Source organism: Sciurus carolinensis, chromosome 7 (assembly GCF_902686445.1).
Source record: "Sciurus carolinensis chromosome 7, mSciCar1.2, whole genome shotgun sequence".
Taxonomy (NCBI): Eukaryota; Metazoa; Chordata; class Mammalia; order Rodentia; family Sciuridae; genus Sciurus; species Sciurus carolinensis.
This window is the reverse complement of record NC_062219.1, coordinates 18689444-18708914: the sequence shown is the minus strand read 5'-3', so window position 1 is coordinate 18708914 and position 19471 is coordinate 18689444. Positions and strand designations below refer to the sequence as shown.

The window sequence follows — 19471 nt, the reverse complement described above, 5'->3', positions numbered from 1 at the left end:
CTTTTTAAAATTAAAGTGTTCTAACACAGCTCACACCTTTTCTTTGTTAGTTTACTCTAAATCATTATCTCATTAAATTACAGTTTTAAAGCATTTCTAATCCCTTTATTTTTCAATAAAGCAAACTGAATCTTAGAGAAGTTAAGTGGCATATCCAAATTAATTCCTTCTGGTGATGAACTACTCAGGACTCCAATGTGGGTGCTTTAGCTCTTGTTCTCTAAGAGCATGTCCCTAGGTCATGTTTCATACTCCATACTCAAGCCTCTGATTTTTCTTTTTTCTGTGGTCACTTTTCCTAATTCTTTTATATTTACAAGTTGAAAAATAAATTCAGAGAGACCCCTTTAGAATGTGTTGCCAATATGAATGTACTAGTACATTAATTCCTATTTTAGGTTATATAATTAATTCATTATAAAACTCAGAATAATGCTGATATTTTAATATTATATTTCCCAATATTCATTCCAAAAGGTGGCTGCTAAATTTATAGAATTTACCTTTATATTCTGTCCACAACATATATAATTAAAAGAATAGAAACTCATCTTGAAAGAAAAAAATGAATAAAGCGTGCAGTGATACTGTTTGTTTTACAGGTAACTTTGATACTTCAGACTTTGAAAGAAAATTATTACCCTTAATTGGTCAAGAACTAAATTTTGTAGGCAGATGCTTTAAAACTATCATATAAATCAAACTTCCTCTAATGACTCCTTTTTCTTTTTCAGGATGACTAAACTCTGAAGAGTATTGGCATATTTTTTATTCAGATTTTAATTTTATATCTGAACATATTTTCTGTTAAATTTCTTAATAAATTATGCTCAAATCTTTTTGTTCATATTCTGATACTTACCGTGTATGTACTTTCTCTGTAGACCCATCTTACATAAGAATGTACAGTGATCTTCCTAGAAATTACTTACTGCTTGCTTCCTAACAAAATTAGTCTGAATTAATATTAGTGATAAAATAAATTTTTATCAGCTATCACTTAAGCAGAACTATAAATATGATAATTTATTTTTTGACTTTTTTTTATTAGTTTTTTAGGGCTGCAATTACAAAATACCATAGACTGGGTGACTTAAACACCAGAGATTTATTTTCTCACAGTTTTGGTAGCTAGAAATCCAAGATCAAGGCATCATCAGACTTAGTTTCTCCTGAGATCTTTCTCCTTTACTTATAGTATGTAGCCTTCTCATTGTATTCTCACATGGTACCTTGCTTCTTCCTGGTGTCTTTTGTTTACCCAGATTTCCTTTCTTAAGGATGATGGTCAAATTGGATTAGTACTCAGTTTATCAATTTCATTTTAACTTGATCACTTCTTTACAGACCCAATCTCTAAATAGTCACATTTTGAGGAATCAGGAGTTAAAGCTTCTATGTAAAGCGGCCCAGGAGGTTGACGGGAGGATTGCGAGTTCAGAGCCAGCCTCAGCAATGGCAAGGCACTAAGCAACTCAGTGAGACCATGTCTCTAAATAAAATATAAAATAGGACTGAGGATGTGGCTTAGTGGTCAAGTGCCTGAGTTCAATCCCCAGTACCAAAAAAAAAAAAAAAAGAATTTTGAGGAGACACAATTCAGCCCTTATACTTGGAATATTGGTACTTAATATGTCAAAGAGGTACATAATGTTTTTTATTCTATAGAACATTCTCTGTGAGGTGTTGCAAAGAGATTAACTATGGTATTATAGTAGACATTAAGTTGCAGAAAGGAAATTGATAAAGCTCTAGGAGTACAAGAATGAAAAGAACTGTTAATAGCTAATTTTTTACCAAACAAGTATTGCTATCTCTTTAAAATTTTTTTCCAATTCATAAAATGGATGTGTTCTTTCAATATTTCTGAAAAACCATCTTTTTATTTAGCAGATTTGTTTTTAATTTTTACTCTATTTCTATTTATTTCATTTGTGAAGAAAGGTAGCTTCTTTCCATAGACATAAAGGTCCAGTGACCATTTTTGATCATTCATTTATTTATTTATTCCTTGCAGTGTTTATTGAACATACAATAAGTGCATGCAATGTTTTGCAATGAATTCTATTTCTGAACACATGGAATTTATCTTCTAGCATGGGAAATAGACACTGATATGATTAGTTCTACTATCTATTAAAATAATGTGTGGCTAGTGGTAAAATAACTTCTTCCTCTTGGTCTCACTTTCCCCCTGGGATTCCTGCCATCCTACAAACTTTTTTTTAGGCCTGTTAATATCCTGTTTGTTTTATTGAATGCATGTGCTTCTCAACATTGTCCCTTTGAAAAGAATAGCATTGGATCTCTGGTGGTGAGAAAAGTGATATTGTTTTATTCTAATTATTGAATCTCTCTTATAATCAAAAATTAGTTTGCTTTTTTGACAGCTTCATCACTCTGTCAAAATAATATCCATTTACCTTTTGTAGTTGTTAAAATATGTTCTTACTATCAGTACCATTCTAAAAAGTAGTAAGTTTTTCTTGTTTGTTTTTCTTTATTTTGAGAAATCTTTAAAAAATTAAAATGTGGACACAATGAATAGAAAAACTGAAGGAAAATTATAAAATATGTTTAATTTCAAAGAAACAATGAGAATCACCATACCTGAGAAAGCTTAGAAAGTTTTCCCCAGTTGTAAAGGACAAAGAAGCATCAACTATAATGATATTGCCATTTATAGTATAATCATTCAAGCAGTCCCCTGGCCTGGGGATTTGCTTCTTCTGGACATCATACATCATACATGTTTCCCTGTTTTTGTGGTTTGGATATGGTTTCAGTGTATCCCCAATGTTTCATGTGTTGGAAGTGTGGCAATGTTGAGAGAGGTGGAACCTTTAAATGATATTAATTAATGCAAAGTAAGTACGTTGTTGGGGGTGCCACCCTCCAAAGAGACAAAGATAGTTTTGTTGGGACCCTGGGTAGTTCCCTCAAAATTGAGTTGTTACAAAAGTGTGAGAATGACCCGTGAATCTCTTTAATTATCATGTGATATTTCTCTCACATCTGCCACAAACGCCCTCACTAGAGACCAAATCACTGGATCTGCCTGATATTGGATTTTCAGCTTTCAAAAATGTGAGACAATTAAACCACTTTACTTCATAAAATACCCAGGCTCTGGTATTTTGTTATTGCTATAAAAAGCAGACTAATGCAGTATTGAAACTTGCATTACAGACATGATTGATTATGATCAACTATAACTTCATATTTTCTGCTATGAAAATGCAACTCTTTACTCAACCAACCAACTTGATCTTCTCGTTCAGGTTTATAAGAAAAGAAGTCAGAGACTCAGATTAGTAACCTGCTTAGACATATCTCTTGACGTCAGTTTTCCTCAGGTCGAAGAAACCTCTTTGCTGTGATTCCCATTGTTTCTATGGATAAAAGCTTAGAAAAAAGATCTAGTTTATTTCTCCTGTGACAAAAATTTCAAAGCAAGGAAAATATTGAGGGTCAGGGATGAGAGTCAAAGAATACACCATTGAAGGAAAGAAAAACAGATAACTCATCTTCCAAGAACTCATTTAAATCCTGAGTCTTTCGTTCAAAAGTCACAGTGGAACCCAAGTAGTTTCAAGGCATGCACAGAAGTTTCTTAACAAATGCACTGAAATCAGCTGGCAGGGTAACTGAATTGGCAGCTCTTGAGCATCATAAAACTGGATAAAATTATACCCAAGTATGGGAATGAGCCATGAGGGCTGACCAGAGGTGGATCTGTCTTTTCTAGATTTGCCAACAGGCTTGAAAATAGGTATATTTCCCAGAAGTCACAAAAATTAAAAGATATAAACTTTTAACCTGGAGTTCAATTTAGACTTTAAGTTTAGGTCAGCTTTCCGCAGAAAACAGCAAAAACTATTCGAAATATGTAGACCTTTCATTTTCAGATATTGAAAAACAGGTATTCTAGAACATTATCCTTGAGAAAAAAGAGAAACAAGAAGTAAGCACCACAGTCTCCCCAGCTGTCTGGCACAGAGCATTTCCTATTGCAGTATAGGGTGCATATAGCCTATGTAGAGTTGAAATCTCACTAAGGAGGCAGATTAGCTATTCTAGGCTGCTGATGTGACTAGAATTTGTAGGGCAGGGTACTAGAAAAAAAGGAACTGTTCAGAGAATTCCTAGAAATCTGTGTACCAGATTCTGGAAATATATATTTTAATCATGTGTATTTGGAAAGTACCAATTTAAACTAATGATCTTAAGTCTTCATCTTAAGAAGTTGGAAAAAGAAAATTAAACTCCAACTTAATAAAAGGAATGAAGCAGTTTCTGCAAATATTTATCAGTGGTTGTCTTTCTCTTTCTATACAAAGAAAGATATCGGAAGGTTGCTCAGCTGATTTTAATGGTTATTTCTGGTTGGTGGATGTTGGATTTTTTTTAACCTGCATTTTTCTGCATTACTGGGATTAATAAGAATTATTTTTACAAAAACATTTTTTTTAAATCTAGTTTTAATTAATGCATGTCTAATTTATAACTGCTGCCTGAAGTTTTTCACACTAAATACTTATGAGATCAATGAAAAAAGAGAACAATCAGTTTCAGTAATAAAATCACATAAGGATAGGTGCAAGTCAGCAGTGCCGTTCACAGGACTGTTAGATACCGCACAGTTCTGCCTGTCAATTAGCAAGCATTTAGTTCAATGCCTTATCATTCAAGGAAAACCTTTACAAACACATCCTAGCAGAAGTTTTAACTCCAGGAATATAAGTGTCCTCCCATTCTATCTCCCCTTCCTTCATATCCTCCTTTCTCCTATTTCCTTATCTCTCTCACCCCTCAAAACATCCATGCGAAATAGGCAAATTATATTCAGAGTAGGGAATAATCATTCTGGCTTCAGATTTCTCAGCTATACTCCGTGTGTGTGTGTGTGTGTGTGTGTGTGTGTGTGTGTGTGTCATAGAACAGGCTGAACTGATCTGTGGTGGAAAAGTTTATTTTGGAGGACAGGAGCAGGAATTAATAGGGAAGCAGCATGCATAACTTTGGGGATGATGGTCATGCTGTGTATTCTGTAAGAATCTTGAGTTACACAGGTATATACGTTGTCAAAACAGTGAATATATATTTAAGATTTATATATTTTATGTAAATTTTACATCAAAACAAAAATGTCAGCAAAAGAATGTTTAGAAAAATGCTGACAGCAAGAATCTTTTTTAATGCAAAAGAACAGTGCATTTTTTCACCAGTAGCATGGTCTATCTGAACATAGTGTGACCATAGTGTGTACTGTGACCACATGGGATTTTTTTCTTTTTGATCATTAATTCTAGCTGAGACTGTAGGTGGCTTCTCCTTCACCCATCACAGTCTCAGATAAGTGTTCCAGACTGAGATTAAAAACTGCAGTGCACTGACCTTGTGCTTGCCTCAGTGAGTAGCACTTACTGTAGTTCTCTGGAGTTGTCTCTTCCATTTGACTCAGCTCCTGGTGGGGAGGAAGCATATCCTTGCCCTCTGGCAGTTTGTTGGCATGGCACAACAAATATTTAATGGATGAATTAATAATGTGGATGTCTAAGTTCATATCTTGACATAACAAAAATTTTTCTCACCTCATCAAAACAGTTCGATTTTTAAATCATTACTTGCTAGAATTAACACAAGATAACAAAGATGAATTCTTTAATATTATTTACCATTTCAAGTTCTGTATTCAAGGAAATTCCTTAAAATTATATCCAAATAATTGTAATATGGCTTAATTCTGTCATTTGAACACTGTTTGAATTAGTGGCTTCAGTTGTAGGTCTCTAATTGCAGAGTACTTCAGGAGGAAATAATATGCTACATGTTGTTTGTGACATTCATAATGAAATAATATTCCAAAAATCCTCCTAGTCATTATATGTGTGCTTTTAACTTCTCAGTATAAATGAAATGTTGAAATGAGAACAACTATTATTTAAGGATGGTAATTTGTGTTCAATATGTTTATACAATAATGAAATTAAATATACTGCTAGACAAAATTTTATTCTGTTGGGAGGCATCCATATAAAGTTTTCAGTTGAAATCCTAACAAAGATCAAAAGTATATACTTACAAAACTTAAAAGGAAACTTTGTGCTAGTGATTTGTTTTTGGCAGAAATACATCTGATTAATCAAAGCATCTAATTGATAAAATATTCATTTGACATATTCTAATCTATTTATGGCATAAATTACTCAGGTTAAATCTCTTTGTTTCGCTAGTTACTGAATTTAGCTTTTGAAATAAATTTGAAAGGTTGAACTTAGGGTGATACATTTCATTCTGTACTTTTGCCCTAAATGTTTGGGTTTTTTTTCCATTTTCTTGTTATCTTTACTTGTAGCATTACCATAGAATTAAAATGAAGGAATATTAGTTTATTTGCAAACATAGTAATAGCTTTTTTATAGTGTTTTACAGTTTATGAAAAATCCATACTCATTTCATTAATAATATATAGCCAACATTTATTAATCATTCTATGTGCCAGACATTATGTTGAGTTGCTTACATCTTTTCATATAATTCTTACACTATCCTCATTTTACAGAAAAGGAAATTTGAGGTTTAGAGAAACAAAGTAACTGGTCTAGGGCTATTGGTTGAATTAGATTTGAACTCAGCCAGCTGATTCCAAACCCAGTTCTAACCACCACACTTCATATTTTTACAAGATAGATGTTAAAACTTATTCAAGAAATGGTTTTTGTGGGCTTACTATATGTACATACTAGGCTTCATGAATTTGTTTTGGTTCCTTAGCTGACGTTGCTTATAGTCTAGGGACTTTGCCTCTCAAACTGTAGAAATGCCTCGCAACCCCAAGTCCAGAAGTCCAAAATCAGAATGCATTTCAGTAAGATTTCTAGGTGGTTGGTATGCGTGTTCAACTTTGAAAGGCTTAGAGGAGTTTACACAGATGGCATCATATCATTTGGTTCTAAATTCTTTGTGCCAGATGGATTTTCTACTTCAACTGCCATATACATTGTACAGACATTATCAGTCTATGTATATTGGGCCTGTTACATTTGATAGAAACCTCTGAGTTCTTTCAGTGTTCAATATTGCCTTTTTAAGAACTGTTGTGGTGTATATCTTTTTAAAATTATATTGTATATCAATTACAATTTGGTATTACATATCAAATATTTTAACTTATATTGTATGCCAAATACAATAACAATGATGTATGTGAGATTAACTAACCATAGTTTTCATTTGGCTATTATAACTTTATATTACATTTTACCTTAGCTGCAAGGTACTAAGTTGTTGAAAATGGGATGACTGATGCATAAGTTGGACCCATTGTTCTTTGTTAAAGGATATTAAATAGATTATGAAGTTTAGAAGTAAAAAGGTGATGTCACACCCCACCCCATTCCTTTCCAGTCTGCCTAATGCCTCTTTCCTAACACTGGATTTGTCATTTTTTTAGATGTGGAAGTTATGTACTATGACTGGATTTCTCTTTGTTTACATGGCGCCCTTATGGACTAGCAGGGTCTGTGCTTTAAATATCTCCTAACAGTCCAAAGTTTAACCCAATATGTGCATTCATATATTAACAAACACATGCTTTTTCAAAATTTCACATAGGGAGCACTATTTTGTTACGCATGCACTACCACTAACATAATAGACATAATGTTGGACAACTCCTAACTTTTAAACCACTTCCCAGATTAAGATAACTGATTTTGAGGATGGAAAGTGAATTCCACTAAGTTTATGCATTAGCTTTCTTTTGATTTTTATATTACTATATAAAATACCTATAATTTACATTTTATAAAATGTAAATACCATAATTTTAGACTTAGCATAACTTGGGTTTTTTTGGTTTTCACTAAAATGTGAATGGAAGTATTAATTTATATCAAGTGATAGTTGAATCATATTTTATGATATAATCAACTACTTTAATTTGATTGTAGATATAGTTTTGTCCTATATACTGGAAATTAACCTTAATAAAAAATGAGCTCAATAGCTATGAAGATGAGAAACTGAAAAGATTTTCTGTCACCCAAGATTTGTCTTATGCTTCTGTTGTCCTTATCTGCAACATCTTCCTTCTGAGGAATGAATTTCTGCTCTTAGAAAAGTATGACCTTTTCCTGTAAACCTAAGCAATAAATAAATGTTGAAATTTAAAAGGCTTTATCCTTGAAGTAAGAGTTTCAAGGACACAAAAATATTACATCAAGTAAGTACAAACTTTTAAAAAGTCGAAAGTAAGATTTACTTTCCACTCCTAATATTATTAATCTTATTTTAATTATTGTAGCATCTAGACTTAGTAACAAAAGTATTCACTTCTATCTTGAAAATCAGTTGGTATTAATTGAAGAACAAATATTTTTCAGATTTTTAAAAATGCATTTTATTTTTTAGCAAAGATGTCAAGGAAGTTAAGCTTGCCTACTGACCTGAAGCCTGATTTAGGTAAGTAAAATAGATATCTGAAGAAACTGAACTCTCTGTAATGGAAAAAGGGAAATCAGAAGATTTAAAAATTTAAAAAACTGTGATTGAGATTTTCATTGGAAATAAAGTTTAAAATGGGTAAGATGTTTGAGAATTAAGCATCTTATGGAGTGATCTTCAAAGTACTCTCTGTATATCATGACCATTATAATACAAATACAGTCTAACCTAGATAGTGTATTTCCTCACTCCTTCATACTTTGTATCTAAACAGAAATAAATAAAACAAAAAATTGTGTGCAATTCCAGGTTAATTTTTATTAAACATAATTATATCCTATTTATCCTTATTGCATATGGCACTGTTCTGACTTGGGGATTAAAAATCTTGTTGCATAAAGTTCCGTGTAGGGAGGAGAGAGTGATGTATACAAATAGATTGCTCTCAGTGCCTGGCAGGTAGCATGAAAGCAATGATTTTATGATATCAGTTCTATCAACTAGAACTAGATAGAGTTATTAATGATGAATTTAATCTGATTTTACATATGCCAGAAAGATCACATATTCAAGTACTTTTCTCGCATCTAAAGACTAAACTTTGATGCTCAAAAATAACCATAACCTTCCAGTTAATGTGATATTGGTGATATGCTGTGCATAGTTGTCCAATAGAACGTTTTAGACTTAGTGACACAGATCCTGATTCAACCATTTACTAGCTTTGTCATCCTGGGCAAGTCATTTAACTTCTTGTGTTCTTTACTTAATTGTTTGTTAAATTATGATGATAATACTTTTCAAGATGATTACGTATGTTAAATAAAATGATAAATATAAAATATGATGACACTATCTGACATGTTAAGCCTTACTTAATTTTAACTGTTTTTTTTAATTGTAAACAAATGGGATACATGTTGTTTCTCTGTTTGTACATGGAGTCAAGGCATACCATTTGTGTAATCATAAATTTACATAGGGTAATGTTGTTTGATTCATTCTGTTATTTTTTCCCTTCCCCCTACCCCTCCCTCCCCTCTTTTCCCTCTATACGGTCCTTCCTTCCTCCATTCTTGCCCCCCTCCCTAACCCTAACTCTAACCCTAATACTAACCCCTCCCACCCCCCATTTTGTGTCATCATCCACTTATTAGCGATATCATTCGTCCTTTGGTTTTTTGAGATTGGCTTATCTCACTTAGCATGATATTCTCCAATTTCATCCATTTGCCTGCAAATGCCATAATTTTATCATTCTTTATGGCTGAGTAATATTCCATTGTATATATATACCACAGTTTCTTTATCCATTCATCAATTGAAGGACATCTAGGTTGGTTCCACAATCTGGCTATTGTGAATTGAGCAGCTATGAACATTGATATGGCTGTATCTCTGTAGTATGCTGATTTTAAGTCCTTTGGGTATAGGCCAAGGAGTGGGATAGCTGGGTCAAGTGGTGGTTCCATTCCAAGTTTTCTAAGGAATCTCCACACTGCTTTCCAGAGTAACTGTTTTCATTTGTGTTCTGCTTCCTTGAACTATTAAAATTAAGCATGCTATTCTATTTGTTTAGCTTACAAACTGCTAAAATTCACAGATTCACAATATCTAACTTAATAGGAGTAAATGGAAGTTGTAATTCATGAACTACTAAAAATTCTGATGTGCTTTTAAACAGTTTTAGATAGAAGATTAAATAACCAACTGATACCTACCAAGTCTAAATTATTATTCAGTATATCCTTCCATATTGAACTAACCTTAGGAGTTTCTTTGGTAATCTAATTTTTGTAGATAATTCATATAATAAAAGTACATTCACAGTTTATGATTTTATGTAGTCAAAATAGTTCTTTAAATTAAAACATTGCTCCTTTGGCCTATGAGTTAACATTCAAAGTATAGGTTGTTGTAAATTACCTGTTGTAATTTACTTAGTAAAGGTCAGTAAGAGTTTCTCCACAGGTTAGTTACATTGAAATTTATATTATCACATTTTCTTGTATCATTACTTTACATTGTAATCACTAGGTCACAACTAAAACTACATATCTAGTTACCTTTTGTCCGTATGCTTATTTACGTAACAAATATATTTATCATTGGAAAATAAATATAAAATTTGTATCATTTTACTAAATAGCTTTAGAATATATAAGGAATAAATATTTGGAATCAATACGGCAAACTCAATTGGTAATGAGCCATTTATGGAGAGTTTTTTTCATTTTATTTAGGTAGTTTAGTCAGTTGTCTGTTTATATGACAAAATGTCTAAGACTGGGTACTTTATAAAGAGGCTTATTTAGCTCAAGTGCCAGAGTTTCAAGAGCATGGCACCAGTGTCTCCTTGGCTTGGTACGGGCCTTCGGGTTATATCACAACCTGTTAGATGGCTTCATGGCAGAAGTGTGTTGAAGATGGAGAGATCACTTGGTAAGGCAGAAAGCCAAACAGATTCAGGCACCATACTTTTTCTTATTTTGTGTTGTTTTTAGTTTTACATGACAGTAGAATGTATTTTGACATATTATACATTCATGGAGTATAAATACCCATTCTTGTGGTTGTGCATGATAGGGAGTTACACTGGTCATGTATTCATATATGAGCATAGAAGAGTTTTGTCCAGTTCATTTTATTGTCTTCTCTGTTCCCATCCTCCCTCCCTTCCCTTTATTCCCCTTTGTTGAATCCAGTGAACTTCTATTTTGCCCCCTGCTTATTATGTGTTAGCAGCCCCATATCGGAGAGAACATTTGACCTTTGGTTTTGGGGGATTGACTTATTTCACTTACCATGATAATCTTCACTTCTATCCATTTACTGGCAAAAGTCATAAAGTCATACTTTTGTATGACTAATATTTCATTGTGTATGTATACCACATTTTCTTTATCCATTCATCTATGAAGGGCCTCTGGTTGGTTCCAAAGCTTGGCTATTGTGAATTGAGCTGCTACAAACATTGATGTGGCGGTGTCACTATAGTGTGCTTATTTTAAGTCCTTTGGGTATATACCAAGAATGGGATAACTGGGCCAAATGATGGTTCCATCCAAGTTTTCTAAGGAATCTCCATAGTCTGCTTTCAAGGGTATTCACACCAATTTGTAGTCCTACCAGCAGTGTATGAGGATAACTTTTTCCCTACATCCTCACCAACATTTATTGTTACTTGGATAATTGCCATTCTGACTGGAGATGGAATCTCAGTGTTGTTTTAATTTGCATCTCTCTAATAGCTAGAGATGTTGAACATTTTTATTTTTTTTCACTATATTTCTTCTGTGAAGGTCCTGTTTAGTTCCTTTGCCTCTTTGTTGATTGGGTTATTTGAGTTTTTTGGTGTTCTTTATATATCCTGGAGATTGATGCTGAATCTATGGTGAAAGCCACAAAGATTTTCTCCATTCTATAGACTCTCTCTTCGTGCTTTTGATTGTTTTATTTGCTGTGAAGAAACTTTTTAGTTTGTTATCATCCCATTTGTTGATTCTTGATTTTACTTCTTGAATTTAGAAGTCTTATTGAGTAAATTGGTACCTGAGCCAACATAATGGGGTATTGGGCCTACATTTACTTCTAGTAGATGCATGTTCTCTGGTCCAATGCCTAGGTTCTTGATTCACTTTTGAGTTGAATTTTGTGCAGGGTGAGAAATAGGAGTTAAATTTCCTTCTGCTACATATGGATTTCCAGTTTGTAAATGCAGTTTCGTTATAAATGAGGCCTAGGCTTCCAAGGGACCACAGAGAAAGGAGCTGAAGATGAGGGAGGGTTTATTTGTATCATTTTCACATATTCCTATCATTACAGACAGAGCCGAGTCAAAGACATATGCCTGATATTAAGTATGATCCAGATGTAAGTTTATATTTTGAAGAAAAATACCATAGATGAATGTTGATTATATTTAACATGGCTTTCAAGAAAAATGGAAGCTAATTTTTTATTGATTAAAGACACTCATGTGGGCAGACTGAAAAAAAAAATAATAGGCTCACCTTCAGTGTGCTTCTAAATATATTTTTCTAATATCTAGAAAATTGAAAAGACCTTCACTTTTCTGATTCTGCCTAATCATGAATCGTTACCAAAGGAAGAGACAGTCCTGAGAACAGAAGTGGTGAGAGCTAAGCTTATACAAGCAACTGGTGTGCCGGACATCACATTCAGAAAGTCATTGGGATTCACCCAGTTCCGTTCTGAAAACTGTGGATTTATTCATTTATATTTTATATTTAAGCAAAAGGGAAATTTTATAAACATATAAAGTAAATTATTTTCCTTTCTATTTAAAGGAAATAACAACTAAATATGTTGTAGTTTTGGTTTTTTGAAGATTTAACTATTTGACTAAATTTGTAACAAAAAGGTGTGATATTTTGTAACAAGAAGTCTCAACAATATTTAAATCATTTCAGATGTAAAAGATAATTCCTTCAGCAGATCACGGAGTTCAAGTGTAACAAGCATAGACAAAGAATCCCGAGAAGCAATCTCTGCTCTTCATTTCTGTGAAACTTTTACTCGAAAGACAGATTCATCCCCTTCCCCGAGTCTATGGGTTGGAACAACACTAGGAACGGTGCTTGTCATTGCACTGAACCTTCCCCCAGGAGGAGAGCAAAGACTTCTTCAGCCTGTGATTGTTTCTCCAAGTGGTATGTATGCTCTTAGGCCGCATTTAGAATTATATTACAAGTGTGATTTGCTATTATTTAATTAGAAGTTTTTGCTTACCTTATTGATCTAGGAATTCTGAAATATAAAGTAAATGGGGATAGTGATAGTCTTATGTTTTTCCTAAAGAAATACATGGAACAAGATTTCAGATACCATTATATAGCTGTTTTACATTTTTTAAATTCTAAGGTCATCTTTTAAGTGATTAGTATATAATAAAATGTCTTTACAGTAAGATATTTCTAAAACCTTAAAATACTGTTCTACAAGCAAAAAGATATTATATATTTGGAGGAAAAAAACTGTACTGTGTATTTCTGAATGTCCTATACTTGACTGTTTTTAATCACTAAGTATGAAATCTGAACTGCGGTTTGTTCTAAAGTGTTCTTCCTTAGGAGAACAGAGGTGTCATTAATAGAGTGTCATGAGAAGAACTTAGTGCTTTATTTAATGACACGGTTTGATTTTACATAGTGTGACATACTGGGGGAAAGTCCAGTAAACATTTAGAAGTGTATTTCCAAGAGAAATGAGGACAAAGAGTTGGGACAGGTATGGGATTGGCCACAGAGAAGGTAGGTGAAAATTAGAGAAGTATTCTTCAAAGAATTAGGGGAATAGTGACTTAATAACAGACTGTTTAAAAAAATTTGATCTTTATGTATTAAAAATTAGTTTGGGTTTTATCAAATATATCTGTAGTTTATTATGTCTAGAAAAAACTGAGAAATCTGGTTTCTCTAACTGCTTATTTAATGCTCACCTTATTAGAGACTATCATGACTTTGCCAATTTATGTATCTCATTTTTATAGCAGATTTTACAGTTCTTGGAATTTTGAATTAAAATGTAATTGTTATTTTAATGTTCATCCAAACTGTCTTTACATTGAATAAGTATTTTGATTTATTTATTCAATAAGTACTTGACTATATAATGTACACATACTTGTCAGATTGAAGAAAACAGGTTAGATAATAATAGCATTTTTACTAATTACTAGTAAATGACAAATATTTATGCAGGAACAAAAAACCTCGAAAGATGGAATTACCTTCTGGTTAGTGGAACTTGGGATAATTTTTATGTTTTTCTTTTTACTAATTTGTATTCAATAAATTTTCTATAGCAAACATTATCTGTTTCTGTTTCCAGTAAACACAAATCAAGGAGAGGGATTAAAAATAGATAATTTACTATTAACTATACAAAAGTATTCAATATATTTCCAACTTGCAATAAAATTGAATTATTTGTAAAGTTTCTTTGATACAAAAATTATATGCATGTGTAAAAAGGAAACTGAAAATTTCTTCTTTTTTTAACTTTATGTTTTTGTTAGTGCATTATAATTATACATAATAGTGGGGTTGATTGTCACATATTCATGTATGCACATGACATTATTTGCTCCAATTCATTCTCCATTACTTCCCATTTGTTTTATTTTTAATAAGATGCCTATTTCTAAATATATTAGTGATGCTCATCTCATCTTCTCTGTATTAGAACAGTGAAGAGAAGTATTTTTCAAGCAGATGGGTTTCCATGATTATGAATCTAAAATGGTCTGCTTTTCCCCTCCCCACATTTTTTCTTTAAGAGAAAGGTCCATTACTTTGCTGTGAAATGTGCTAAACTCTTGCCAAATACAGTAACCATTTAAATGTTATTTGGGGCCATTTCTAGAAAATCTACATACTAGAAACATGTATATGCTAAAAACAGATCCCAAATTAACATGGATAATTCAGCTGACCTCATTAAGGCTTTAAAGCTGGAAGAACTCTTGGGTAAACAATAGTAAATAATGAGAGGTCTTGGGGAAGAGAAAGCTAGCTTTAGAATATACTTTTAGTTAATAGTGATTAAAACTATAAGATTGTAACTTCTTTGTATTTCTCATTTTTCTACCACACTATTTAAAATAATCAACTAAATTATCTACTTACCAAACCCGGACTGGAAACTGTATTCACTAGATTTAGCAAATAAAAATATAGAATGCCCAGTCAAATTTTACTTTAAAAAAAACAAATGCCTTTTTAATGTAAGTAAATCCTGAAGGGTTATGGAAAATAATATTCCTACAATATTCCTACAAGACAGTTCCTTGGGGAAAAAGAGGGACAAGTATGACTTGGGAGGAGGAAGGGGAAATTAGCCAAACATTAAACCTCTCCCAGTACATCCTTTCCCTGTAGCAGTGGGCCCCCAGGGAAAAAGCAAACCTTCATCCCTTCCAGGGTTCATCCCCAGCATCTCCACTAAAAGCAAACATTTACCCCTTCCCAACTACAATGGGTCCTGAAGGGAGAAGGCAAATACTGAAAAGCCAGGCCCTGAAGTTTTTCCCTTTCCCTTTGCAGATGAGTTCTGGAAGAAGAAAAGCAAATAGTGAAGCTTTAAGTAAAAATGGGTCCCAGAGGAAGGAAGATAAGCAGTAAACACCAAGTTGTGAGCTTTTCCCAGTGACAATGAGTTTCAAACCTTTTATAACTACCTTCTGAGTTAAAATTTTAACCTGAAAAACTAGGTCCCTGATTATCCAAACAGCACTGTCTGCAGTCTCCAATGATTAATTCACCTTCATTGTAAACTGTAAAACCCAGACTCCTTCTGTAACCTGGGGCCATTTCCATACCCAGAAAATGAGCCTTCCCAGTGCCTGATGAATTGACTCCACTGCAGAATAAAGGAAAGCTTGCTGATCAGAGGTTTGCTTCCCTTCTCCCACCTCCATCCTTTGTGTGCTCCTGTGCTTACAAATCCTGTGTAGTATTTGAAACATACTTTTCTAAAGTATTTGTTTGTCTGGAATTCAAGTTTAACTACCTACTGACAGCTCTACTACAGAGCTAACATATAGTTGTTACCAAAAAAAGAGAGAAGCTCAGGAGCTCTTCCTCCTAAAAATAATAGAAAACAATATTTGGAAAAAATTTTTGCAGACTACAAAACAAATACAAGTAATACTATATGAAAAATCTTTTTTAAAACATTAGAAAGCTTAAATCAGTTCTACATCCTGCATTCTATTGGACTTACGCTGTCATTTAACTTACTTATAAATGAGCATAAAGCGAATCTGTACATTTTTAAGGAGGTGGGGGAAAGGATGCCACTAATTAAAACAAATCAGTCAGTGTAACCCCAAAATTAAGAGTATAAATTGACCAAAATAAAACTTTGAGTATATCTGACACTTACTGGTAAATAATCTAAAAAGATATGATTTTATATATAATGTTTAGAAATATGTGAAATTTTTTTCTCATTGCTGTTAGAAATGAAAGGGAAGCCACATATATACTTTTAAATTTTCTAGAAGCCACATTTATAAAAACTAAAAAACAGGTAAAATTAATTTTAGCAATATTTTATATAGCTCAGTGTATCAAAAATACCATCATTTCAACATATAATCAGTATTTTTAAATTACTGAAATATTTTGCATTGATTTTTTTTTTTTGGTACTGAAGTCATCACATCTGGCATCTGTTTTATTCTCACTGCACAGCCACAATTATGCACCACAGTTTGAACAGTTCCGGTGTTCTGAAGCCATCTGTGTCTAGTAGCTGCCATATTGGACAACACAGCTCTAGAAGCCATGTGCTGTGAACATGTTCTCATATGCATTGGTAGTGCACGTACCTGAGTATTAAAGGAGACAGTTCCAGATACTCAGCATACCCTTGTTTATTAATCTGTAGGTTAGAAGTATGTTTGCAAAATCCATCATGTTTAATTAAATTATAAATTATCAGCGGCATTTATCTATCTGGGACATATAGTGTTATCTTTTTCCATGTAGTGTTATCTTTTTTCAAACGTAAATATCATACTTGAATTTTGAATCCTATCATTGACCCAGTACATAATTTCAGTCTAATATTCATTCAGCATATTCTTGAATGTCTTCTTAGCTACTGAGTTGGAATAAGCATATTTATTCTATGGAATAAAATATTTCAATTATTTACTAAACTTGTTTATTTTAGGTACTATATTGAGATTAAAAGGTGCAATCTTGAGAATGGCATTTCTGGATACAACAGGCTGCTTAATGCCACCTGCATATGAACCCTGGAAAGAACATAATGTTCCTGAAGAAAAGGATGAAAAAGAAAAATTGAAAAAACGGCGGCCTGTCTCAGTTTCTCCCTCCTCTTCTCAGGAAATTAGTGAAAACCAATATGCAGTGATATGTTCTGAAAAGCAAGCAAAAGTAATCTCACTGCCAACCCAGAACTGTGCTTATAAGCAAAACATTACAGAAACCTCATTTGTGCTTCGTGGAGATATTGTAGCATTGAATAACAGCATCTGCCTTGCATGTTTCTGTGCTAATGGCCATATTATGACTTTTAGGTAAGAAATGTTTTTTTGAACCTACATACAGCATTTCCTTCATCAAATCATGTTTCAGAATTATATTTAGTTTAAAAGGAATGCTTTTTGGTTTGTAGTCTCATACACTGACTATTTTCATTCAGTTAATAGTGACCAAGTATATAAGGAAAACAAGTCATTCTTTACTCGCGCCAAGGCTTATAAACTAAATCATAAGATTTACGAGTCCCTGCCATTTTTAACTTTTATAATACTTTGTTCATGACTTAAAACCTGCCGTATTTACTGTTAATAAGTTTTTAATTTTTTCAAGTCTGCCAAGTTTAAGGCCTCTGTTGGATGTGTATTACTTGCCTCTCACCAATATGCGGATAGCCAGAACATTCTGCTTCACCAACAATGGACAAGCATTATATCTGGTTTCACCTACAGAAATTCAGAGGCTTACATATAGTCAAGAGACCTGTGAAAATCTTCAGGTAAATAACAGAAATTTTACTGTGATTTCTTCAGAGATAAAGTATTCTCTAAAGGCCCTTGTACTGTCTGTTCCTTTTTCTCATGGGAGTACAAATGAGCCTACATGGGAAAGTTCAAAACCTTTTCGTTAGACTTTCAGAGCACATGCTTTCAAACACCTATGATAAAACCATCTTTATACAGAGAATTCGTGTTATTGATCCATATTTCTTTTTCCAGGGATAGAAAAGAAATACTAAAATATATATATTTTATACCCGCTCCCCACATAGAATTAATATCTATTATACATACACGTGTCCTTTTTAAAGAAGTAGTTCAATTTGAAAATAATTATATATTTTAAGACAATTGTATGATTTCTTCTTATATACTCTATATATAACAATATTTATATGTAAAAGAAAACTATCAGTTTTCCTCTGAGTGATTTCACTGATCTTTTTATGAGAGACTGTGAACAAATCCATTAAGTAAGAAACTGTCTTTTTTAGTATTTGTGTGCCTTATTAGTCTGCATATTTATTAGAAATAATCAATATAGCTTCATGTTCTAAAACAAGTCTTGAAATATCAAGCTAAATATTTCTTGATATTTAATATTTAGGGAACAATACTGTATAACAGGACTTTACAAAAATGCCTTTGCAGTTAGCCATAGCTTACTCAAAAGTAAATTTGAGTTTGCAGCTTACTATTTTTAGAACATGACTAAATTCAAGTTCACCCGTGAATTTTTTTTTATTATTATTGTATACAAATGGGATACATGTTGTTTCTCTATTTGTACATGGAGTCAAGGCATACCATTTGTGTAATCATACATTTACATGGGGCAATGATGTTTGATTCACTATTTTTTTTTCCCTTCCCCCCTACCCCTCCCACCCCTCTTTTCCCTCTATACAGTCCTTCTTTCCTTCATTCTTACCACACTCCTTATCCCTAACCCTAAACCTAACCCTAAACCTAATGCTAACCCCTCCCACCCCCCATTATATGTCCTCATCCGCTTATCAGCGAGATCATTCGTCCTTTAGTTTTTTGAGATTGGCTTATCTCACTTAGCATGATATTCTCCAATTTCATCCATTTGCCTGCAAATGCTATAATTTTATCATTCTTCATTGCGTCACCCTTGAATTTTAAATAGTTACGTGATTTTAAACATGTTACTTAATGTCTCTGAGCTTCATCTTTAAAATCAGGATAAAAATGGTATGTATCCAAGACAGTATAGTATGGATTATAGGAAATAATACACATACAGTACTTATCATGGTGCCTGGTATAGCGTGCTTAATAAATGTCATGTGTTATTATTTCAGTATGCTGTACTTAACTGAGAACTTCATACTGAATGATATTGTTGTAAACCTTGAGAGTAAAAGAAAATTATAGCTTACGTTTTAGATTTAAATTCCCACTTACATTGAGTGAAAGTTGTTTTTTTTTAGAGATTACAAAGCTTTGAAGTAAAATTTTGCT

At 32.8% G+C, this 19471-nt stretch overlaps 1 protein-coding gene across 1 annotated transcript in view; it reads left to right on the top strand.

Annotated features, from left to right (window-relative positions):
- Stxbp5 (syntaxin binding protein 5) overlaps window positions 1-19471 on the top strand; it is a 173210-nt gene that overhangs the window by 125885 nt on the left and 27854 nt on the right. The window contains 4 exon segments of the mRNA XM_047557634.1: window positions 8416-8466; window positions 12882-13121; window positions 17152-17521; window positions 17817-17982. Coding sequence (XP_047413590.1) covers window positions 8416-8466; window positions 12882-13121; window positions 17152-17521; window positions 17817-17982 — 827 coding nt within the window.